Below are 26,160 nucleotides of genomic sequence, written 5' to 3'. Positions count from 1 at the left end.
GGAGTTGCAATTGTTTCCAATTAGTTGTGGCTGTGGTTTGGTGCATTCATTCAAAGAGAGTGTGCACGCAAAGCACAGGTCACGTGCTAGGCCTTGTGGATGTGCACAACGTATAAATAATAATGGCATTCCAAAAAAACGGCTTCACTAGAGTCACTACATTTGTTTTCCATTAGTTTATGCTACTCAAATACAAACAGTAAAACATGTGTTTACTTTGCTGTGGATATGGAAAGCCAGGACCCCAAAGCACATTTTGCAGGTCGTATAAAGCTGAGCATCCAAATAGTTCAAAATCAGTTTTATAAGCCCAGCTTAATAGCTTTAAAATGTAACCTGGATTCCAGATATTAAAAAATGCCTACAGAAGGTATGTGAGTAGCCAAAAGAGACAAAACCAGCTAAATCCTTAAAATATGTACCAAGTCCCATATTTGCAGTATCTATTTTGTTACTTATCCCTTTATTTTTTTTTAAATGCTAAAGAGCTTAAAGTCAAGCAAACTCTTAGCCATGTAGCAGCAGTAATGGAATTTTTCATTCTGTACTAACCAGCTGTCTGAAGCTTTTCAAAACAAACCTCTTCATAATGAGATAGTTTGGTTATTTAAAACACAGTAGATGACAAGCCTGGGGAAAGCAAGCAGGAGGCATCCAATGTTGTTCAATGCCCAGTGCTTCTCTCCCCGTTCTGGTCCTCCCACCCAATAGTGAAAAGCTTTCCCATCAAGTTACAGTTAATGCCCAGCATCTGAGAAAATGGAATTGAAATGTAAATTATCTGAGCTAAAGGCAGTAAAGATGGCAAAAAATGTACAATGAAGGCCCCATTCATTGATGTCTTTACCTAAGACACATGTTTCTTTTGAAGAGTTCTGGACCGGGGTGGGGGGCCAAATATATTATTGTTAATGAGATCTCTATTACTCAGTAACTTAGTCAAGTTATGTCCCCTCTCTGAGCTTCAATGTCCTCCCTTAATGTGAGAAATGGGGATGGCAGTCTTTCCTGTTATACACACTCGTGGAGATGATTGAGGATTATGTGAGAGAACATATGTTAAACCCCAGCACAGTGTGTGACTGATAAGGTTCATATCTTTGCAATCAAGACAATTCCAAGAGGCATATTATTTATACCATATAGGCAGATCAAGACTTGCTGCTCTCACTGGTCTAATTTCAACATATTTGATCACTCTCAGAACAAGTATGTCCTTTGATCTCCCATGGACCAAGCACAAAAAGAGCTTCAGCCAAATCTCATTGTCCCGTGCTGCCGTACCCTTTTGTTATCTTGGTTATGGCTTTAAAAATATAAAATTGCTGTGCTTCACAAAGCCCTTTTTTCTCTTACACTGTGTTTCTAATTTTCTTAGGTAATTATTCCAGGCTTGTTGTTTCCTTTTATCACACAACCCTGAGTACCTCTTCCAAGGCTAACTTTAAATGTTTCCCTGTCTAATCAAACGAAGTCAATCACCTTTATACAAGGGTATTTTCCTTAACTACAAAGACAAAAGATCATGATATCCATACCTAACTGAAAAGGAAATCATCATATTGCATTTACTTTTAAACACATGGTTTGAAGAGCATTTACTAAGGATTTTAACACGCATGGTACTCTGGTGGCTCTTGTCAGAAGATGGTTTCAGTGGGATTCTGGGAAGCAGAGTAACATTGGAACAGCCTTTCTAAAAGAGTAAGGAGTGGTCTGTGGTTCACTCAACAGTAAGATGAGGGGGACAGATCTAATTAGGCATGTGCCTGTAGTACCAGCTACTCAGGAAGCTGAGGCAAGAGGATTGCTTGAGCCCAGGAGTTCGAGACAAGCCTAGGCAACATAGTGAGACCCTAGCTCAAAAAAAAATAAATGCAGATCTGTGTGCTCCATCCCAGATTCACCAAATCAGAAACTATGTGAGTGAATTGGGCCAGGGAGCATGTCTTTTTTTTTTCTTTAACTTTTACCTTTTTATTTTTTTGAAAATCACAATTTATTTTTATTTTGTCAAAATTGCTGACCTGAATATTATAGGGAAAGAAAAGATTGAATGATTGCCAAGAGCTCAATATCAACACAAAAATGTAAACCATCAAGACTGTTTGTACACTAAAAAACTTATGTTTCTGTTAGGTGTTTGGGGGAATTATGGCTACACATTGAATTACTTGTTATTTAAATATTACTTCTACAATACGTATTATCTTAGATATTTTTCTTTTTCCTACAAAATGTCTTTCAACTTAAAAAATGTTTAATTCTTTATTTTTTCTTTTTATTTTTGGTTGACACATAATTGTATGAATTTATGGGACACAGTGATATTTCAATACATGTATACAATGTGCAATGATTAAATCAGAGTAATTAGCATATCACCTCAAACATTTATTATTTGTGTTGTGGACATTCAAATACTCTCTTCTAGCTTTTAGAAAATATACAATAAATTATTATTAACCATATGCATCTTACAGTAGTATAGAACAGTGGTCCCCAACCTTTTTGGCACCAGGGACCAGTTTCATAGAAGACAATTTTGCCACGGACCAGGGGTGTGATGGTTTCGGAATGAAACTGTTCCACCTCAGATCATCAGGCATTAGATTCTCATAAGGAGTGCCACCTAGATCCTTTGCATATGTAGTTCACAATAGGGCTCCCATTCCTATGAGAATCTAATGCTGCTGCTGATCTGATAGACGGTGGAAGTCAGGGGCTCACTTGCTACTCACCTCCTGCAGTGTGGGGACCCTGTTATAGAACACTAGAACGAATTCCTCCTATCTAGCTGTAATTTTGTATCTATTGACCAATTTCTCCCTATTCTACCCTTCCCAGACTCTAGTAACCACTATTCTCTACTTCTATTAGCACAACTTTTTTTTAGCTCCTACATACGAGCGAGAATGTGGGGTGCTTATCTTTCTACGCCTGACTTATTTCACTTAACATAATGTCCTCCAGGCTCATCCATCTGGCCTCAAATGACAGGATTTCATTATTTATTATGGCCAAATATTATTCCATTGTGTATATGTACCACATTTTCTTCATCCATTCATCTGTTGATGGACATTACAGATTGATTCCAAATCTTGGCTATTGTGACTAGTGCTGCAATAAACATGGGGGTGCTGATATCTCTTCAATATGCTCATTTCTTTTCCTTTGAATAAATACCCAGTAGTGGGATTACTGGACCATAGAGTAGTTCTATTTTTAGTTTTTTGAGAAACCTCCATATTGTTTTCCATAATGCTTGTGCTAATTTACATTACTATCAACATGTATAAGAGTTTAGCATGGCTAAGTTTTTAATAAGCATCCTGGTGATTCTTATGGAATTTAGAGAATCACTCCCTTAATGTGTAAGTATGTACATACCCTTTGACCCAGTATCCTTACTAAGGAAATAATCCAAAATATGGAAAGAGTTATGTGAATGTTCCTGATGATTACATTTTTGTTTATAAAAGCAGAATAACAGGAAACAATGCAAATATCAATATTAGGAAAATGGTTAAGTAAATGTTGATAGATCCCTTAATGGATAGATGCATTATCCCATGTAAAGTATGACGTTTATCACATTTACTTATTATAACAATTCTGTGAGGCAGGCATTATTTCCCTCATTTTATAGATGGGGACACTGAGGTTTAGGGAGATTAAGCAGCTTGTCTGAAAATACAATTTTAATAAGTAGAAAAAGTAGTATTCTAGCTCAAGTCAATCTGCTTCCCAAATACAAGTTCAATTGAAAAACAAGCATTAAAAAGTGCTGACCTTTGAAAACACAAACATTGTTTATTTAAGTTTGAGAATTAGGGGTTTTCTTCCTTGTTTCTTTTTCCTTTCACTTTTCTATATTTGATACTTGCATATTTAAAATATTAGATTCTAAAAGAAAGTTGATTGTATGCTTAGGCAACTTTGGTAGTCTCAGTGGCTAAAACAGAGTTGCACAGACAGTAGTGGCTGTAGAAAAAGCTGGAATGTGAAGGGCCTTGTGCACTTCCACTAAGGTGTCCTCTGTATGCAAAGTAATGCACAGCAGAAGTGTCAGGTTAACAGAATGTCTATGGGGATAGTGGAATGAAATACTCAGATGTAAGTTTTAATATGATAGTTTACATTGATAATCATTATTGTATGCCCTGGCTTTTAAAAACCTAACAGGACAGTGTCCTTTGAAAATGGCAGTTAATAAAAAGCATTAGGCCCCTAAAGTTACCTCCTTTTGTGTGCAAGTCCCTCATAATTTTCTTTTCATAAAGTGAATGTTCAGTCTGAAAGACTGAGAGAGGGAACAAAAAGGTCAATATTGTGAATTGTAATTAGGCAATTGGATTTCTGGGCCAAATTCCAGGCTGTGCTAAATCCACTCCTTGCTGGCAATTCCTCCTCTCTGACCCATTACCCTTCTTTCAACACTCTGGAGTTTCAGTCTCTTCTTTAAGATTTTTGCATTAACAATAGATTTCTAGGTTTGGGTTTGTTTTGTTAATGTGTGACGGTTAGGTTTATCAGCGGCTGTCTGTGTAAAATGGCTTAAAAGTCTACTGTAATCCTTCTTCCACGCTGAATTTGTCACCAGAATGGGAATGATTTAATACCTAAAGAAGTAACTTCACTGACAAAGTTTTAAAGGGTTTTTGTTTAATTGCACTTTGTTTTAAACTGAGCTACTCAAGAATAGTGGGGGGATTGCATACAGGTTGGAAATGGCCTCTCAAAGATTAGCTACAGGTCTTAGCCAAGGTCCTCCAAAAATGTTTAGCTATTCATTCACAAATTCTTCTTCTATAATTAATCTGGACCTTGACTTTCTCCTTTTTCATAAGGTTGTAGAAATAGCTTTTAAAGAATTAAAGATACCGTAACACTTCATTTTGCTTCAGTTCAATAGCACATATATTGAGTGCCTACTATGTGCTAGACACTGCCTTAAATGTTCTGGGGTTCAAAGATATATAAGATTAAACCCCTGGGCAGCTCATAGAATGGTGGTAGAGAGAAGTCATATGTACAAATAATACCAGATTGCATACAGAAAGTGGCATTTAGGAGGTACAGATAAAGGGAACAGTGGTAGAAGAGGGAGAGGGAGAGCTATAATGACTGTCTACCAGGAAAACTTTATTAATGACATGGCATTAGAACTTGGCTTGAAAGTATGGAGGGCTTTGAACAGACACAAATGAAGAACAGCTCATAGTACATTCTCAATGAATGTGTACTGAAGGTGTTAATGAAAGGGACAGATGCAAGACGTGCTTGAGAAATAGCAAGTTCACTAATCTATATCTAAACATAAATTCTGCTTATGTGAAAAATTATCATTCAGGTATTCCATGATGTACACAAAGGATGCATTCTTGAAAATTAACATAAAAATGCTTATGTTGAAAGCAAATTTCTCATAAGACATAATGGTAAAGGAGGGCGTTGGGGGTTTTGGTGAAACTGAAGTTATGTTATAGGCTGGATAAGCAGTTCTCAAACAATGGTTTATGGATCCTGGGAATCCAAGAAATCCAGGGATCCACAAGGTTAAAACTACTTGCACAACAGTACTAAGATATTATTTGTCTTTCCCCCTGTGTTGATATTTGCACCAATGGTTCAAAAGCAGTGGCAAGTACAACTCTTCAATGCCACAATATGAATCAAGACACCACAGGATAAATTAAGCCAATAGCACCGAAATGTACTAGTAGTCATTGTATTCTTCACTGGTGTGTACTTGCAGAAAAATAAAGGGCAGTTTCACTTAAGGATATCGTTGCTGAATCTGTAAAAATTTACCAATTTTATTAAACCTCATCTCTTGCACTTTTAAAAGATTCTGTGTTTTAAAATGGGAAGTACACTTAAAGTATTTACACAGTAAACCATGTCAGTGTGCATCTCAAGAAAAGGCACTTGTGAGAAATTTGAGCTGTGAGCTTTCTGTTTCATTTTTACTTGAGAGAATGACTGACAAACTATAGTTATGCAGACTTGAATATTTGCTAGACATTTTCTTGGAAAGGAACAAAGAGAGCCTGTCAGTTCAGGGAAAACAACTGGCAGTATTTATTGCCAATAATAAAATTCAGGCTTTCAATAGAACACCAAAAGTTGTTTTAAAGTTTTACCTGCCACTGTGAGCTTGAGAGCTTCCCAAAACTTAAAGACTTTTCAGATGAGATTGGCGATAATATTAACGAATGTGATTTTTTATATCATATAATGAAAGGTGTTGACATTGGGAAGATCCGCATTGCTTAGTGAGCCAGTATTTTCCAGATGACCCACGGATGATGACACAAAATGAGTAAAATGCATGTTCAAAGTTCAAAACATACCAATGGATTTAAATGTAACAGGACATGAAATATTTATTTATATAGTTTCATATTCTACATTGCAACTACTTGTTGAGTTTTTATGTAGTATCAAAGAAAAATCTCCACAATTATCTGAAAAGTCTGCTAAAATACTTCTCTCTTTTCCCACGACATATCTGTGGGAGGTTGCATTAACTGCAGATGTTTCAACCAAAACCATATATCACAGCAGACTGAGTGGAGAAGCAGATTTGATAATCCAGCTATCTTATATTAAGCTAGACATCAAAGAGATTTATAAAACTGTTAAATAGTGCCACTCTTCCTGCGAATTATCTTATGTCTGGGAAAATATGTTTGTCATTCAAAAATGTTTATGTTCTAGCCAGGGCAACGTAGTGAGACCTCGCCTCTACAAAAAGTTAAAAAAAAAAAAAAATTGGGAATGGTGTCACACACCTGCAGTCCCAGCTACTTAGGAAACTGAGGTGGGAGGATTGCTTAAGCCTGGGAGGTTGAGGCTGCAGTGAGCCATGATCATGCCACCGCACTCCCACCTGGGTGATGGATCCAGACCCTGTGTCAAAAAAAAAAAAAAAAACCCATGTCACATCATGGGTTCATTCTTGTTATGTTTACAGAAGCTATCAAATAAATATTTTTTAAATTTCTCAGTTATAATTTCTAAGATGGCAAATGTTGATAGATATAACTTGTATAAACAAAAGTTCTCTATGGTTCTCAGTAAGTATAAAGGAGTCCTGAGACCAAGAAGTTTGAGAACCACTAATCTAGTTCATCTTAGCCTGTATTTATATATAATAAATGTAGTTGTGTATGATGAGCAGCAGAGGAAGTGTCAGGGTGAACGTGGTGCTGGAGTGGGAAACAGTTGGTAGATTGGCTTCTCCAATACCATTAGAGGTTGTTGGCCAGAGAAAAACAAAAACAAAAACAAAAACCTCTTTGGGGCTTTCCTTTCTTTGCTAAAAAATAAAAATAAAAACGTAAAAACCACCTGCAGAATCACATTTCTCTGTAGTATGTAGCTCTTTCCAAGTAGATCTCAGGGTGGCAGCTAAATCACAGGTGGAGAGCATAAAAGTATACTTAGCCGTGACATAAACATAGGGACGATGGAAACCACAGAAACCCCAGCTTATGTTTGCAGCAGTTTTTCTTTCTGGATACCTCTTCCACAATCACAAAAATCTCAGTTTCTGTATATCCAGAATGTTTTGTTGGCTGTCTTTTAAAAGTAGGGGTTGGGTCTAAGATTTAGGATGCGAAATGGGTGATGGGGAAGAAGCCAGGATAAAAATAGAATATGAGAATGAAGCCTTGGAGAGAGAGGGCGAGGAAAAATAAGATGGAATCTGACAACGGCCCTTGGGGACCCTTCGTGCGGTGCGCTGGGTCTTTGGGTCAGTCAGTGTAGAGACTTTTGAAAGGTAGGAGTCCCGTTAAATTAGTAATGCATTGGCCATGTGACTGAAAAGCCAGACACTGCAGAGTGAAACAAACATGTCTCTTAGTGTGCATATTATCTACAAAAAGCAAACTAAATTTAAAAGCATCTTACTGGAATTGTGGGAGAGGAGAATATTAAACAATTTTTCTAGTGATCAAGGCATATATATTCATGATGATTGATTATAAGTAGTTATTGTACATGTGTGTAAAATGGCACTGCTATTCTCCTCATTCGGTAGGAAGCACTTTGTGGTTTTAATTTAGCGACTGTAAATTTGGTTATTGGGGGCTTCCATCGGGATCTTTCCTGGTCTTGGTGTCCTCTTAGCTTTGCCTTATCATGTCTTAAGTTCCTCATGAGTGAGTTGTATCATGGAGACTTTCAGGAGCTTAAATACCGTGGTATGAGAAGATCTAATGCAATATACACTCTGGCTACTGCATGATGTAAGTAGAGTCAAGGAGTAGACCATCACATCAAATACTGTGGAAAGGTTCAGAAGTATGAATCTCTAAAGAGTATAAGCAGTTTACACCTACTTAAATTTGAAAGTGATTTTTTAAAGCTTCTGTGTAATTCCTTGAACATTTTTAATGCCTCCTGTTAATAACACATTGTGCAGACTTACCTGAGAAATATGAAGAGCTGATGCATTCCTGGTTGTTTTCTTTCAGCTCCTGAGAACCATGTCTGTGCCCAAAGGTAGAGTTCTGGATAAAAACCTGGATGAGGAAGGGTTTGAAAGTGGAGACTGTGGTGATGATGAAGATGAGTGCATTGGAGGCTCTGGTGATGGAATGATGAAAGTGAAGAATCAGCTCCGCTTCCTTGCAGGTAACTGATTAGTGCTGACCCAAATGTAATCTAAAAATGGTGATGCTCAGGAATTAAAAATAAATTGAACCTGCTTTCTGCAATTCCCTTACATTCCCTGTAACACGCATCTCATCAACTCTTCAAGGAAAGACTATACAAGCTCTAGAAAGTGAAGTTTTCAAGTAGCCTCTTTCTTTTCCTCCCACCATTTCCAACCTTTGGTAGATTAAAAGGGTAACTTCCTGTTTTTCATTATTTAAAATGAACTGACCTAATCACTTGGCTCTGTTTCTCATTGGAGTTTTCCTTGGTTCTTCTCATTTATAAAAAGAAATGTATAATAAGAAATGCAAATGCATGATGAAATAACCTGTACAATAAACCCCCATGACACAAGTTTACCTATATAACAAACCTAGACATGTACCCCTGAACTTAAAACAAAAGTTAAAAACAAACAAACAAACAAACAAAAAGAAATGCAACCTTGGAAGTCTTCTGAAAACCAATGGTGGGATAACTTTCAAAGGAAGAGCCATTAGCTGAGCCTCTTTTCTTAGGACGTTATGTCTATTTTGTTTTCTCACAAGTAGTCTAACATAGATAGGCTATGGCACATAACTGAAGACCTACATAAAGACAAGAGTGGTAGGGCACGGTGGTTCATGCCTGTAATCCCAGCAATTTAGGAGGCTGAGGTGAGAGAATCGCTTGAGCCCAGCAGTTCCAGACCAACCTGGGCAACATGATGAAATCCCATCTCTACAAAAATACAAAACTTAGCAGAGTGTGGTGGTACACCTATTGTCCCAGCTACTTGGGAGGATTGCTTGAGTCCAGGAGGCAGTGGTTGTAGTGATCTGAGATTGTGCCACTGTGCTCCAGCCTGGGAGACAGAGCCAGAGTCTGTCTCAATTTAAAAAAAAATAATAATAACTAAACAACAAAAGCAATAGAAAAAAGTAATATAGTACTGCTGGGGTCAAGGAGGCAAAACAACAACAAAAATTCCTAACATTTGTATCCCATATCACAGTTTAGAGTACTTTCATGTGGATAGGTGTTCTTCAATTTTACAGATAATAAAACCAGGTCTCAGAGAAGAAATGAGATTGCTCTATATGGAAGAACTAGAAATCTACCTCGGGTCTTGAGACTTCCAGTGCCATTCTCTTTCTTCTGCGGTGCACAGCCTTCTCCTTAAAACCGTATCACCCATGGCCTCTGAGATGCTAAATGTTCCTATTTCTCTGGCAGCCTCTTTCCTTCTTAGTTCTTCTTCCTAATCCTACCTGAAACTGGCTATTATCCGGATGTCCCTTCTTAAGCCTCCATCTTTTCTCTCTTCTCCAGAGAGAATGCAGATCTTATCTACTCTCCCTCTTTCAACTTTTTTTTTTTTTTTTTTTTTTTTTTTTTTTTTTTTTTTGAGACGGAGTCTTTGCTCTGTCACCCAGGCTGGGGTGCAGTGGCGCGAACTCGGCTCACTACAAGCTCTGCCTCCTGGGTTTTTTCTTCTTTTTTGAGATAGGGTCTCCCTCTGTCCCCCAGGCTGGAGTGCAATGGCACGTTCACACCTCACTGCAGCCTCGAACTCTTGGACTCAAGTGATTCTCTTACCTCAGCTTCCCAAAGTGCTGGGATTTATAGGTGTGAGCCACCATGGCTGGCCTCAACTTTTTTTTATGATTTGTGTATTTATTTTTTATTAGGGTAAACAAAAATCTAACATGGTATCTGCCCTCTTAACAAACTTTTACATGTACAGTACAATATTGTTAATTATATGCACATTGTTGTTCAACAGATCTCTAGAACATTTTCATCTTGTGTGACTAAAACTCTATGTCCATTGAACAGCAACTCCTTATTTTTCCCTCCCCCAGCCCTTAGCAACAATCATTTTACTTTCTGCTTCTGTGACTACTTTAGATAACTCATATATGGTGGAATCATGCAGTATTTGTCCTTCTGTGACTGGTTTATTTCACTTAGCATAATTTTCTCAAGGTTCATCCATGTTGTAGCATCTAACAAGATTTCCTTCTTTTTAAGGCTGAGTAATATTCCATTGTATGTATGTACTACAATTTCTTTATCCATTCATCCATCAATGGACATGTAGATTGCTTCCACCTCTTGGCTGTTGTCGATAATCCTACAATGAACATTCTTTAACTATTATAACACTGTGGGAAATAACTTACATAAAGTCATTACCACGAGTCTCAACTGATCTCCTGAGCTACCATCCCACATCTCCAGCTGCTTATTAATCATTTCTGACTTCACCACCACCACCCCCAACGTGATGTGTCACAAGTCAGATTTATCAACTGACCATCATTCTCCTGATCACTGAGGCTTAAACCTAAAGCCATCTTTGCTCTTTCTTCTCCCTTGCCCTTATATGCAGTTAGGCCCCCAGTCCCTGTTGATTCTTTCTTTGTAATTTATAATTTATTCTGCTTCTGTTGATACTTCTTTTTTTTTTTTGAGATGGAGTTTGGCCCTTGTTGCCCAGGCTGGAGTGCAATGGTGCAGTCTCAGCTCACTGCAACCTCCACCTCCCGGGCTCAAGCAATTTTCTTGCCTCAGCCTCCCAAGTAGCTGGGATTACAGGTGTGCACCACCACACCCAACTAGTTTTTTGTATTTTTAGTAGAGACGGGGTTTCTCCATGTTGGTCAGGCTGGTCTCAAACCCCTGACCTCAGGTGATCCACCCACCTCAGCCTCCCAAATCTCAGCCTGCTGGGATTACAGGCGTGAGTTACCGTGCCCAGCCCAATCCTTCCTTTCTATTCCGCCTTCACACCCTCCTGCACATACTATTGCAAACACATCCTAGGTGGTCTCCAGGCTTCTAGGCTCAGGCAGGAGTATTGAGAGCCTTAGGCTAGTAGATTAGAGGACAAAGAATTTGAGACCCAAGCAGAAGATTCCATCAAATTCATCTTGCATAGCTACCTGGTTAATCTTTTGAAGGCAACTTATACTTTCTCCGCAGCTCAGCTGCCTTCATGCCTTGAGGATAAAGCTAAGACTCCTTAGCAGAGTTCTGAGGGCCTTCTGGTCTAGCCTCAACTACCCTTCTGGCTTCATTCCCCACCACTAGCCCCCATAAGTTCCCTCCACTTTGGTAAGAACAGCCATATTCATGCTCCATGAACCCCATAAACATACTGTTCTTGTTTCTATTTTCACACCACTGCCCATGTTTATTTCTTTCTTTTTTTTTTTTTTTTTTTTTAACTTTTTTGAGACAGAGCTCACTCACTGTGTTGCCCAGGCTGGAGTGCAGTGACACAATCTTGGCTCACTGAAACCTCTGTCTCCCGGGTTCAAGCAATTTTCCTGCCTCAGCCTCCTGAGTAGCTGGGATTACAGGTGCACACAACCATGCCCAGCTAACTTTTGTATTTTCAGTAGAGACAGGGTTTTGCCATGTTGGCCAGGCTGGTCTCGAACTCCTGACCTCGTGTGATCCCTGCCTGCCTCGGCCTCCCAAAGTGCTGAGATTACAGGCATAAACCCCAGTGCCAGGCCTGCCCATTTTATTTCTATATAGATCTACCTTTTTTTCTTTCATCTTAAATTTTACCCATCCTTCAAGGTGCAATTCAAGTGTGATGCAGTGAAAAGAAAATAGGTCTTGGGGTAGGACAAATGTTTATTTAAATTCTTGCTCTACTTATGAGCAAGCATGCCCTGGGACAAGTTTCTTAGCCTCCTCTCTATGTCTCCATTCTGTCATCCATTAAATGGGGATCATAACGCCAGCTTCATAGGACTATTAAATCAAGGGGGAACATTTATAAAGCATCTAGGCAAGTATCTGGCATATACTAGGTGTTCCATAATTGTTAGTTTCTTTCCATGAAATCTTTCATAGCCATCTCAGTCCATAGTTACCTCTGTCCTCTGAATTCATTACTAAAATGAATTCTGCCGGTGCTTTCATGAAACAGTCTACAATAGCTCCAAGGTTCCATAGGACATAAAGTGACCACTCAGAGCCTGGCAACCTATTAGAAGAATGTTGAATAAACATGAAAAGTAAAAATAAGAGAAGCTAATGTTCATTGGACACTTATTATGCTCTAAACACTGTGCCAGGGCTTGGCATGCATTGTCTCATATCATTTTCACAATACCACTATGAGGTAGGGGTCATTACTATTCTCACTTTACAGATAACAAAATTTATGCTGGAGGTGTTCTCACTCATAGGTAGGAATTGAACAATGAGAACACTTAGACACAGGATGGGGAATATCACACACTGGGGCCTGTCGTGGGGTGGTGGTAGGGGGGAGGGATAGCGTTAGGAGATATACCTAATGTAAATGACAAGTTAACGGGTACAGCACACCAACATGGCACATGTATACATATGTAATAAACCTGCATGTTGTGCACATGTACCCTAGAACTTAAAGTATAATAATTAAAAAATTATGCTGGAGGAGGTGGAGTGACTTGCTTAAAGTCACATTCACAAAGGGCAGAGTCAGGATTCAGAGCCAAGAAGTCTGGTTTCAGAGGCCACTCCTTAAACAAGCCTACTCTGACTCTTTTTTCTCTGATCATCAATACAACTATAAAAGGATCAAAGTCAGCTTTGCATTTTGTTACCTGTAAAAGTTGTGGTCATCTAAAGGTTGCCCAGACAACTTACCAAAACGTTGACTGGTCCCAGCACTGATCCCTGAGATATACCACTGTTCATACTTCTCCAGAAAAGTCTATGCTTATTCCTACTTGTGCTTCCCTGACTATAAGCCACTTTCCTATCCATTTCAAAGCACTACTCCACAATTCCATGGTGACTTAACTTGTTAAAACAGTGTTTGGCGTGGGATCTTGTCAAGGGCCTTTTCAAAATCTAAATAGATTACATCCATGGTTTCCCTTTGTCCACATACACATTTATCCTGTAAAAGAATTCTAGTCAATTTGTTAGGCATGATTAACACTAAGTTCTTTATAAACTGTAAAACATTAGACAAATGGTGGTTAATTTAATTGAGAGGAAAAGTGATGCCTTGTCCCCAATGCTTTACACTTGCCTAACATGTTCAGTGATCCTACCAGCCTGAAGTTCCTTGGGCCCCCTTTACAAATTCTTCTCATGGAGAGGAGACTCATTGCCAATCTGCCAGGCTCATGGTACAATAGCTATTTGGCATAATAGCTATTTGGAATGACAGGCTATATACTTTGGTCAACTGTTACACAATTTTACCTAAAATTTGGATAGATGCCATCTGGTCCTGATGATTCATCAGCATCCATTTGTTTAGTCAACTAGACTTGGAACACCATGCACATTCACCACCATTTCATTTAGCCCTCCAAATTGCCTCCTCCAAAAGACAACTTGGGAATAAAGAGCATGGCTCGGAATATGTTAAGACTCTCTTGTATCTCCCTTTTGTCCCTGAACAGACCTTTTGCAACATGACCAGCAAGTAGTTCTATTGGCTGGCTTCCCTGGCTTACTTCTTCCCTTCTTTTGAGGCACTGAATGAAGTGCAGGACACCCAGGTTCTATTCCTGGCTTTGCTTCTCCCATGTGTCCTAAAGCGAGCCCCTTCCACTTTTGAAAAGTCAGTTTCTCCATTTGTGAAATAGAGGGAGTGCACACACAAGTCTTGCAGGGCATTCCAGTGCCAGCAGTCTGTGATTATGTTCATTTCTTTGGCTTTGATCCCTGGCAAGGTGCTTATCAGAGTCTTTTGAGGACATCTTCTTGTAAGTTTTCATCTGACCTTGCAGGTTCTCTGTTCTCTTCTCTTGAGCTATAGTTCCATATAGAAAAGATCTCATTTTCCCCACTCTAACCCCCTTGACTTTTCCACCAATTTGGCAAGCTGGGCTTCTTACCAAGGGCTCCCCACATGTGGTCTTCAACACACTTGTGCATTAGGATGCTATTAAAAGTAATGGCAAAAACCACAATTACTTTTGCGCCAACCTAATAATAAGGTTTTAGTCGTTTCCAGGCTTTCTGGGGTATATTCATTTATAAAACTATTCATCTCAAAGTTCCCTAAGTGTTTTCCTTACTTCTTATTTATAAATTTTACATAGAATCCTTAGAGTCTTCTTCTTTCTGATTGTCAAATTTAATTGTTGGTGGGATGACCATTGCATGATGTCTTACCCATGGTTACATCTTCGCCTGTTCCTTGCACTTCTCAGAACCAAGGGTAATGTATTTCCCTTTCCATGCATATCCTAGTCCATTCGCACTGCTATAACAAAATGCCGTAGACTGAATAATATATACATACTAGGAAGTTATACTTACAGTTCTGGTGGCCAGGAAGTCCAAGATGAAGGTGCCAGCATTTGGTGTCTGGTGAATGCCTTCTTCCTGCGTCCTCATGTTGCAGAAGAAACAAATGCTGTGTCCTCACCTGGGGAAAGGCAGAAGGGCAAAAAAGGGACAGATGCTGTGTCCTCACATGGCAGAAGAGATGGAAAGGTAGAAAGGAGCCTACCTAGTTCTCTCCAGCGCTTTTATAAGGGGCTAATTCCCTCCATGAGGGCAGAGCCCTATGGCCTAATCACCTCCTAAAAGCCCCACCTCTTCATACTGTTACATTGCCGGGAGCATTAAGTTTCAACATGAATTTTGGATGGGGCACAACCATTCATCAAACTGTAGCAGTGGGATACTTCATCTCTCTCAGCCTGCTTCTGTTTCTAAAAAGTGGATATACAGCAAACTAGCACAGGAACAGAAAACCAAACACCGCATGTTCTCACTCATAAGTAGGATTGAACAATTAGAACACATGGACACAGGGAGGGGAACAACACACACCGGGCCCTGTTGGGTGGGGGATCGGGGGAGGGAGAGCATCAGGATCAATAGCTAATGCATGCTGGGCTTAATACCTAGGTGATGGGTTGATAGGTGCAGCAAACCACCATAGCACACATTTACCTATGGAACAAATCTGCATGTCTGTCACATGTATCCCAGAACTTAAAATATATATATATATATATATGTGTGTGTGTGTGTGTGTGTGTGTGTGTGTGTGTGTATGTATGTTTAAATGGAGATAGTAATAGTTCCTATTTCATAGAGTTGTGGGGATTAAATAAAATCATCCTTGCAAAGCATTTGGCACAGTGCCTGGTATCTAGTAAGCACTCAAAAATGATATTAAAGCTACTGTTCTGTTGTTGCTGACCTATGAGAGCTCAGAGTGCCTGTAGATGTAGATTACAATTGTCTTATGTTTGTTTGTTTGCTTGTTTGTTTGTTTGTTTAAGACCCATGAAAGACAATTACAACCAGGTAACCAACATTCAGCAACAATATCCTCTTAACCGTTGCTACTCCAAGTGGGGTCCATGAACCAGAAGCATTTGTATTATCTGGGAGCTTATTAGAAATGCAGAATCTCAGGGGCCACCTCAAGACCTACTGAATCAGAAAGCCATTTTAACAAGACCTTGGGTGATTTGTTTGCAGGCTTTTTTTTTTCCCCGACAGGATCTCACTTTGTTGCTCAGGCTGGAGTACAATGGTGCAATCAGAACTCATTGCAGTCTCGAACTCCTAGGCTCAAGCAATCATCTTGCCTCAGCCTCCTGAGTAGTCGGGACTACAGCCACATGCCACCATGCCCAGCTAATTATCTTATGTTTTATAGAGATAGTGCTTTGCTTTCTTGCCCAAGCTGGTCTTGAACTCCTGGGCTCAAGCCATCCTCCCACCTCAGCCTCCCAAAGTGCTGGGATTACAGGCATGAGTCATTGTGCCCAGCCCCTTACTACATTCAAATTGGGAACTTCTGTCCTTTTAGGTTTAATACTTCAAGCATGTAAGAAGTCACTAAACTGCCCAACAATGAGTTAAGTATTCTAAGTGTAAGAGAACTTCAAGGCCCAGTCATCCATGTAATTGATTAGGACACTTGGGTCCTTGAGCAAGTTATTTAGCTGCTCTGAGCCTCAGTTTCCCCAGTTGTAAAATGGGCATAATCACCCTTGCCTTGCCTACTTCAATGAGGTATTGTGAAAATCAAATATAATAATGACTAGAAAAGTGCTTTTTAACCTGCTAAGCTTTACAAATATTTAAAGCAACCATAGATGATGATTATTATTAGTCTAAAATCTTGGGAAGTCCTTTAGCTTTCTCAGCATCTCTAGCTCATGTATTTTCTGCAAAGATTAGATTTTGCCCATGAGTCTGAACACCCATGTACAGACTCCCCTCCAGAAACAGATCTTCATCCATGATGGATCTGGTGTAATAAGCTCTCTTTTTGCCAGGCTGACATCTGCAGTGTTCCTAGTTAATGACTTTCTCAAAGCCCTTCTTGTAAGCTGTTTGGGAAGCTGGCCACTCCCAGTGTTTCGGCTGGGGCAGATCCCTGAGAAGCTTTGCAAACTCTGGCCAGGTGTCCCAGGTTAATATGTGATGACTAAGCATCTTGACCATCTGCCCCCTCTCCACCGTGTTCCCACTCTTACCTGCACAGAAACACACATGCACACACACGCGCATCTGCTATTGGAAACACAATTGGAACATAGAAAAAGCAACTCCCAGCAAGAAACAGCCATCTCAGAGATACCTGCATTAACATTCCTCATCCTTCCTTGTCCTCCCTGGACCTGTTCTTGCTCCAGCTTACCCTGCTCTGTGGGTGCAGCCAGGACATTCTAGTGATCCTAATGTCTTTATAACTGCAAGTCTCAGAACAAAAAGATGATCTTGTCTCAAGCTGGGCTGAAGACAGGGCAAAATGATGAATGAAGAAAGTGGAAACCTACTATAGAAGACAGAAATATTCCTTGTTACTACATGGGAGTAAGAGGGGTGTGGGCTGGGGAGTACAGTTCAGGAAACACATCCTGGGCTTAGGGCTTAAACCAATTGTATTAGTCTGTTCTCGTGCTGCTGATAAAGACATATGAGAGATTGGGTAATTTATAAAGGAAACAGGTTTAATGGACTCACAGTTCCACATGGCTGGGGAGGACTCACAACCATGGCAGAAGATGAAGGGAGAGCAAAGGCACACCTTACATGGCAGTGGGCAAGAGAGAATGAGAGCCATGCAAAAGGGGAAACCCTTTATAAAACCATCAGATCAGCCGGGTGTGGTGGCTCATGCCTGTAATCCCAGTACTTTGGGAGGCCAAAGCGGGCAGATAACCTGAGGGTTGGGTCTTCAAGACCAGCTTGATCAACATGGAGAAACCCTACCTCTACTAAAAATACAAAATTAGCCGGGTGTGGTGGTGCATGCCTGTAATCCCAGCTACTCGGGAGGCTGAGGGAGGAGAATGGCTTGAACCTGGGAGGCGGAGGTCGCAGTGAGCTGAGATCACACCATTGCACTCCAGCCTGGACAACAAGAGCAAAACTCCATCTCAAAAAAATAAAATAAGTAACTGCATAAATAAAACCATCAGATCTCATGAGACTTATTCACTACCACAAGAATGGTATGGGAGAAACTGCCCCCATGATTCAATTACCTCCCACAGGGTCCCTCTCACAACATGTGGGAATTATGGGAGCTACAATTCTAGATGAGATTTGGGTGGGGACACAGTCAAACAGTATCACCAATATTAAAAGCAAATGACTGTTTATTGCCCTTGGTACACAGATATTTCTCATAGAAATGCTTGCCTTCAAGAAACTTTCAGTCTCTCAGATGTCAGTGTGGGGGACTGCAAAAAGAAAACCTGCCACTTGTTGCTTGACAGGGGGTGACTGGTCCCTTTTGCCATTCTTCTGTTGTCATGTCCAAGTGCTATGGGGGAAAGCAGTGGTCTGCCTCTGGCTAGTCACTTCTTCCCAGCAGTACTGTGGAGGAAGCCTTTATGATTTCACAGCTGTGAGCCCCATTTAAGGTAATATCATTAGTATTATTTGATATCATTGGATTATAACTTATTATTTAAGCTGTCTGTAGCATATATTCCCTTTTTGTAGTTACCTTATAATCTGAAAGCAAAATAAAAATGACCTCAAGTAAAACAGCAATTAGGAAACATTTTCATAAGCCAATTATCTTTATTCTTTTTTTTTTTTTTTAACTGGATCAAGTGTAACCTTACACTTCTACTCCTAATAAGCCTATGCACATAGGAAAGGTGAAGGACACTTCAATGGCTTAAGCGTTCTTCTAAAGTGTCAAGTCAAACCTTCATAAACGTAGGCTGGTAGTCATTTTGTATTAATAAACTCATTAATTTTAATAGAGTGGTCTGGTGAAAAGGGCCATTGGAACTTTATGATAGGCCTTTTATCATGAGTGACAACTGCAAAATATTAATGATTTAGAACAAATTATGTTGCCTGCTGAAAAATGAGTAGGAAGCTTGTAGGGAAATGAAATGTCCTGGGTTTTGTTTGTTTGTTTTTTGTTTTTTAAATGGGAAAGTTGTTAGGTCCTATGCAGAGCTCGGAATACATTAGATACAGCAATATATCTATTTATACTACCCTGTTGGTAACAAGTCCAGGAATAAATTGTGGCAGTTTTACCAAAATGTATTTTATAGTGTGAGTAACCCAATTCTACTTCCTTTGTGCTCTTTGGAAATGCACCGTTCAGATCTTTGTCACATAAGTTGTAGATTGCTTCCTGCTAAGTAAGCCACCCCTGGAACTCTCAGGCAAGATCTTGTAGTGACTCCTTCCAAACTTATTTCTTTGGATATCAGCCCCTCCAACATGTGACCTCAGTGCAAGGGACCCCATGTCATCCACTGGGAGGGAGATCCCATCTGTTGGGCAAATGAGACACCTTCTTACCCTTAGACTGTTGAAGTTCGAGATGTGAAGGGAAAGGCGCACTTCTACAGAGTCAAACAAACTGGGTCCCAATTCTGTGTCTGCCACTTCCCAATGTTGTGACTTTGGACAAAGTCACTCAGTTCCTCTGAGCCTCAGTTTCCTTACTTGCAAAAATGGTGATAAAATATTTCCTGACCTACCCACCTCATAAGTTGCTGAGTGAAACACATGAGATAATGAATGTAACATATTTTATAAACTTTAAAGCATCATATCCATTTAGGATAATATTATTAATATTGTTCAGGGTTAGAACTTAAATTATAATTTTAGCTAAAGGCTTTTGGTGAATAAAACTAAACTAAGTTCCAAATGTCTAAGTCAATATTTTCATTATAAATGTGCTACTCCTATACACTGTTGGTGGCAATATACACTAGTACAGCCACTATAAAGAACAGTGTGGAGATTCCTCAAAAAACTACAAATAGAACTACCATATGATCCAGCAATCCCACTACTGGGCATTTACTCAAAGGAAAGGAAACCAATATATTGAAGAGACATCTGCACCCCCATGTTTAGTGCAACAGTATTCACAATGGCCAAAATATGGACTCAACCTTGGTTTCCAACAACAGATGAATGCATAAAGAAAATACAGTGTACATACACTGTGGAATACTATTCATCCATAAAAAAAGAAGGAAATCCTGTCATTCCAGGCAATGTGAATGGAACTGGAGGACATTGTGTTAATTGAAATAAGCTGGTAACAAAAAGTTAAACACCACATGTTCTCATTCATATATGAAAACTAAAAAAAGTTTACTCATAGAAGTAAAAAGTAGAACAGAGGTGGGGTAGGGAGAGATATGTTGAAGGATACAAAATTGCAGCTAGATAAGAGGAATAAGTTCTGGTGTTCTAGAACCACTGTAGGATGACTATAGTTAACAATAATATATAGTTTCAAATAGTCGAAGAAGGATATTGAATGTTCCCAGCACAAAGAAATGATAAGTGTTTGAGATGATGGATATGCTAATGACCCTTGATGGATAATGACCCTGATCTGATCAGTATATATTAAATGAAACAAAACATCACCATGTACCCCATAAATATATACAATTATTACCTGTCAGTTAAAAATAAAAAAAGAAGGAATCTCTGAAAAAAAGATGTTCTCCATCATCTCCATCCCCAAAGGTGGCATTTTAAATTACTCATTAACTTGTTTTTAGCCCAGGGTGATTTGAAGTGAGAACCTATTTGAACAATGACAAATATGTCTGCTGAGTTGTACAAATAACCACATAGTCACAACAGTAGTAGTCACTTACATCTTGAAAGAATCACAGCTAGTTATGTTTTGTTTTCTTTGGTGCTAGTGGGGCGGTAAGGGCATGGGTGGACAACGAGTTGGGGAGAAAGGGCCTCTGATTTTTTTCTATTCTATCTCGCTCTGAGCTACAAGCAATCTGCTTTCATGTTTTGATCTTTTCTTTTAGAGATCAATGTCATAGGGAAGCTGAAGGAAGCAAAGCTCACCATAATAGCACTTTTCACACAGATACAGACCAGGTGGTACTCGCTAATCAATTGACAAGACAGCCAATCCCAGCTTACCCTAGAGCTTTGCGAAGCTCCCAGGGCTCACAAAGGGGACTTAGATGTGAGCTTTAGCAGTGATATTACCTGCCAATTGAGTAGGTATACCAAGAAGGAGGCCTTCCCCATGCTTTAGTGTTGGCTAGGGAATTACTATAGGTAATCTGGTGATAGATGAGAATGAGCAAAGGTTAAAACTTCCCATAAAGTTATCGTAACTCAGGATACCTTAGGGAGTTTGTTTCTTATTATTTGGAAGGAGATATTCTGAGATTTGCTTTTCTAGGTATGCTGCACTGTGATACTTTCCGATCTGAACCAGTAGGCTGTAAGGCTTTTATCAGGAGTAATACTGTAAAAGTTGTACTTGCTGGTAGGCCTTACACATAACTCTCTAAGAATTGGGTAAGTATTAGGGATATTGTGAGCAATTTAGTGCCATTGTATTATATTTTCTAATCAATTTTCAAATTAAGAGGAAACCGTTGAACAGATGAATTTGACTAAGTGGTATAATTGATTTTCTTTGGACAGAAGCCATGTTGGCCAGTTTCATGACAGCTTCAACTAAAATGTGGTAATTTAGCCAAGTATTGGTAGAAAGGAAAGGGATGGAGAGGTTCCGCATTCATCTGGTGGGAAAGTAGAGAAGGATCCAGCAAGAAAGTGGCAAGCCCGAAGCCTCTCGCTGAGCTGCCAAACAGAAGTGAAGCAGTCCCTGTAGGGTAACATCCCCGAGGGATCTGGGAGTGCAGACTTACATGCCAGCAAAAGGAAAGTGCTCCCCTGCAAGAAGAAATAACATAGCAGAAAGAGAGAAATGTAGAGATGTCTAATTAAACCTGTGCTGTCATCCAAAGTTTCCATGATAAACAATGATCTCCTAGGGGGTTCAAATCAGAAACAAGGAATCATGAGCGTGCAGAGTGAGACAGAAGCTGAAAAGATCTAGTGTGGATAGTCCTGGTGGCTGCAGGTAGAGATCAGGAATAAAGTGAGGGCTGAGGTCCTACTCAGAGAAGGGGAGGGATGTGGAGCCATCCGATGCCCTGCAATCATTGACTTTCCATAAGGCCCCTTAAACTGTACACACGTGCACATAGGTGCTGTCAAATCTCTCCAATTCAGACAGTGCAGTCCTCTAGGTTTTTCTAACATGGCAAAAAGAACAAAGATGTAGCCATCACCTCCCCTCTTTCCTTTATTCGTCTGTGCCAGTTACAAGGAGATTTCCCATTCGCACTGGTAGGAACGAAATTACTGGCAAGTTTTTGTGTGGTTACTTTTTCTGAAAGGAAACCTTGTTATAGATCTTGCCTGTGTACACACCTGCCTAAAAGACGTTTAATGATTCTTATCATTTCCAAATATACTTTCTGAGTTTTTAAAAAAGTGCCTTTTAGTCTGTTTTTGTTTTTGTTTTTTACAATTCTAATGTGAATGTCTGATGGTAAATAAGCTTTTAAGGTGAGAACACGAGCACCAGCACAAATAGAATCTTTTAATTTGTAGCTCATTGGTGGACTGAAGCAGTAATATAATTACCAAGTAAATAAAAATGGAGTAGAAGCCAGGCACAGTGGCTCACACCTATAATCCCAGCAGTTTGGGAGGCCAAGGTAGATGGATTGCTTGAGCCTAGGAGTTCGAGATCAGCCTGAGCAACATGGTGAAACCCCGTCTCTACCACAAATCCAAAAATATCCAGGCATGGTGGTGAGCACCTGTCATCCCAGCTACTCGGGAGGGTGAGGCATGAGAATCGCTTGAACTTGGGAGGTGGAGGTTGCAGTGAGCCGAGATCTAGCCACTGCACTTCAGCCTGGGTGACAGAGTGAGAATCTGTTTTAAAAAGAAAAAACAAAAATGGAGTAGAGGCTATTCTACAAATTCAGGTATCTGAGGACAGTCTAGGTTAGAGCAGGAGGAAATCTCATGAGCACCTTCAGGATGAGCTTCAGAGGAGAGTGGTTTCTCCAATTAACAGTGAACTCCTTGGAGGGTTGAAAGCAAGTATTTTTCATCCTGTGTATACACTTCACAGTTCTCAATCACCTATTCTCCTTCCCTCCATGCTGCTCAGTGACTCTCACTTAGTACGTACGTAGTAAATATTCAGTTATGGATGTGTAATGTTTACTTTTCACATTTGCTTCCTTTGGTCCCATATTTGATAGGCAACAGTGTGCTTCACCTTCACTGCATCTTAAACTAGCTTCCTCAAAGTGTCCTCAACTTTTAGCAGCTGTATTTGTGAGCAAAGAAATCTGAGATCCCTGTTCCAGTCAACACAGGAGTAAGGACTCAGCTGAGTGGGGGAAGGCACGGCATGTGAAACATAGGGTGTTTGTAGCCTCCTGTGCATCTTGAAAAGAGAGAGACAGATGGGAAAGATTCTGCACACAGGGACAGTGGGAGAGTGGTGAAAAGAAGTAACAGTGTTCAGTCTACATGAGAGAAGAATTAGGAAGATATGAATGTTGTCTTCTAATAGTAAGAGGTCTTGCATATGGAAGAGGAGAGTAGATCTGGAGCCAATGCATGACATTTACAAGGAGACATATTTTGGCTAACAGAAAGATGAACTATCTCTTTGAGCTATTCCTCAATTGAATGGATTGCTGTGAGAAACAATCAGCTTCCTGACTTTGAAGGTATTTGACTAGAGAATAAATAAGCATATCAGGCCAAGTGCAGTGGCTCACGCGTGTAATCCCAGCACTTTGGGAGGCCGAGGCAGGCAGATCACTTGAGGCCAGGAATTCGAGACCAGCCTAGCTAACATGGCAACATCCTGTCTCTACTAAAAATACAAAAATTAGCCAGGCATGGTGGCGCACACCTGTAATCCCAGCTACTCAGGAGGCTGAGATGGGAGAATTGCTTGAACCCAGGAGGTGGAGGTTGCAGTGAGCTGAGATCGCACCACTTCACTCCAGCCTGGGCAACAGAGTGAGACTGCATCTCAAAACAAAACAAAACAAAAGAATAAGAAATAGTGGCTGGATGGGGCTCAGGTGTCAGAGAGTGGATAGATACCTACATCATGATGGACTTTTGACTTCCAGGGTCCTGAATAGCTCTGAGGGGCTAAAATTTTATGACGTAAACATGTAAATAGAACAAAAGAGAATCAATATGGTGGAGCAAACCAATGAGGCCATTTTTCAGGCTGGGGGAAAGAAAGAGGAGTGGAGAAAAGAATCTCTGTCGTTGTTCGTCTATGAGCATATGTCACCAATTATGATTTTCTGTAACTATTTTCCTAAGAAAACAGATCCTTACAAATGGCAGAGACTTTTCCAGGGAGCAGTTCTTCTCAACATCTTCTGTCATTCACAGCCTCCAGATTTGTTTTGCCACTACAAGAATCCAGTTCTCATTTCTCCCCAATTATTTCCAGGCTTGTGGCCGTCCTGCCCCATGTTAGAAAAGCAAACCTGGGATAGAGCCCTTCCCCTGGCTACAAGCAGTAAGTGCTGATAGCTGTATTGTCAATATCAAGGTTGTCCGGTTTACACTCATCCCCTGTACCACTCTCTCCCTTCTGATTCTGCCCACACAGAATAGACCAGTGCATCTCAAGTTATCTATGATGAAGGGCCCAGGGTTTGTTTGGTTGTTTGTTTTTTTCGTTCCTCCCAATTCTGTCGTGGACCAATATCTTTGTAGAAAATAATAAAACTAAATTACCAGAAGGAGAAAATGACCAAAACAAAACAAAACAAAACAAAAACCCTATAAAATACAAGCCACACTTTTTAATTATGAGATTCAACAGACCTAAAAATCTCTGTCAAATTGCTATAAAAGTTTCCAAGTGTTTACTTTCAATGTCTGTACTTATCTTCTTGCAGATTAGCAATAAATAGCAGAGCAGTAGCCAACACATTGAGTAGGGAGATGTAGCCTGCTCTGTGTGTCTCTGCCTTGTATTCCTCCTCACCTTGGATCTCATGGTGGGTAACACTCAAAAGCAGTCTAAAAGGAGTGAGGGCAGTGGTGTACTAGAACTGGCTTGCACTGGTTCACAAGAACCAATTGTTAAATTTTCAGAATTCCTGTGAGCCAGTTGTTAAACATGGCCATTACTAAAAATTAAATTGTATAAATTTATAATGAAATAAATTCTATTAAACAAAAAAACACTGAAGACTCATCACATCCTAATTATTTTATTGCATTTTTAATTATCTCTGCTCTTGAGGTTATATGTCTATTGTGTATGTATGTGTGGTGGAAATAATATATACTCTTGCAATTCTGTATTCAGTGTGGTCACATTGGTAGCTTGAAGCTGGCCAGGATAGAAATATTTACACCACAGAAATCAGGAAGAAGCTACAAATCAGGGCTTGATTTATTGTTTTGTTGATTGTCTAGACTCTAGACTTAAGAAAGTGATAGGAGAAAATGTTAATAGCACAAAATAAACTTAAAATCGTGTTGTCTCTATAGCTATTACATTGTGAATGGCACACACAAAAAAATGAAGAAATATTCTTCCAGTATTTGAAAACTATTATCCAATTCAGTAAAGAAGTTGCTCCTATCACTGATGGAGTGAAGTTCTGACTCCATTGGAGCTGGAGCACTAATAATAATAGTGTTATTTCACTTTTGTGTTGCCTCTTGGTGTATTCCAATATATCAACCAGTATTCTTGTAGGAACTACATGTGCTCATCAGTCACAACCCTAGTTTGACTCCAGTTGCAAGAGCCTGAACAAAAGTCAATGAAAGCATTCTGTGAGAACTAATTGGCTAAATAAAATTTGTAATGAAGAGCATTTTATATTTTTATCTGTAAATTGTAAGATGCTGCACATCCTTTATTCCAATAAAATTAAAAATAACCTGACATGCATACTTCCTTTTTTGAGAGCTAGTTGTTAAATATTTACCAGCTCACCCCTGGGTAAGACAAGATATTTAGAGGATTTATTTTCCTTCATTTATCCTTAAAGGTTCTAAGCTTAAATCAATAGCTCTTGCCACCATGAGTGAGAGAAAATTTCTGTCTCCCAAAGTCATGTTGGCAAAATAAAGAGCCCCTCATTTTCAGTGATACTGACTTCTAGGAATCCCAAACTTGGAAACTTTCTTAACTTGGATCTGTAAGATCCATAA

General features: G+C 39.7%; 1 protein-coding gene across 1 annotated transcript in view; it reads left to right on the top strand.

Moving 5' to 3' along the window:
* The window catches only part of GPC3 (glypican 3), a 454,243-nt gene that overhangs the window by 382,875 nt on the left and 45,208 nt on the right, over window positions 1-26,160 (top strand). Inside the window, exon 7 of the mRNA XM_005594608.4 lies at window positions 8,490-8,649. Coding sequence (XP_005594665.1) covers window positions 8,490-8,649 — 160 coding nt within the window. The remainder of the gene's footprint in view (window positions 1-8,489; window positions 8,650-26,160) is intronic.

This window comes from Macaca fascicularis, chromosome X (genome assembly GCF_037993035.2).
Source record: "Macaca fascicularis isolate 582-1 chromosome X, T2T-MFA8v1.1".
Taxonomy (NCBI): domain Eukaryota; kingdom Metazoa; phylum Chordata; class Mammalia; order Primates; family Cercopithecidae; genus Macaca; species Macaca fascicularis.
This window is presented reverse-complemented; position numbering and strand designations above follow the sequence as displayed.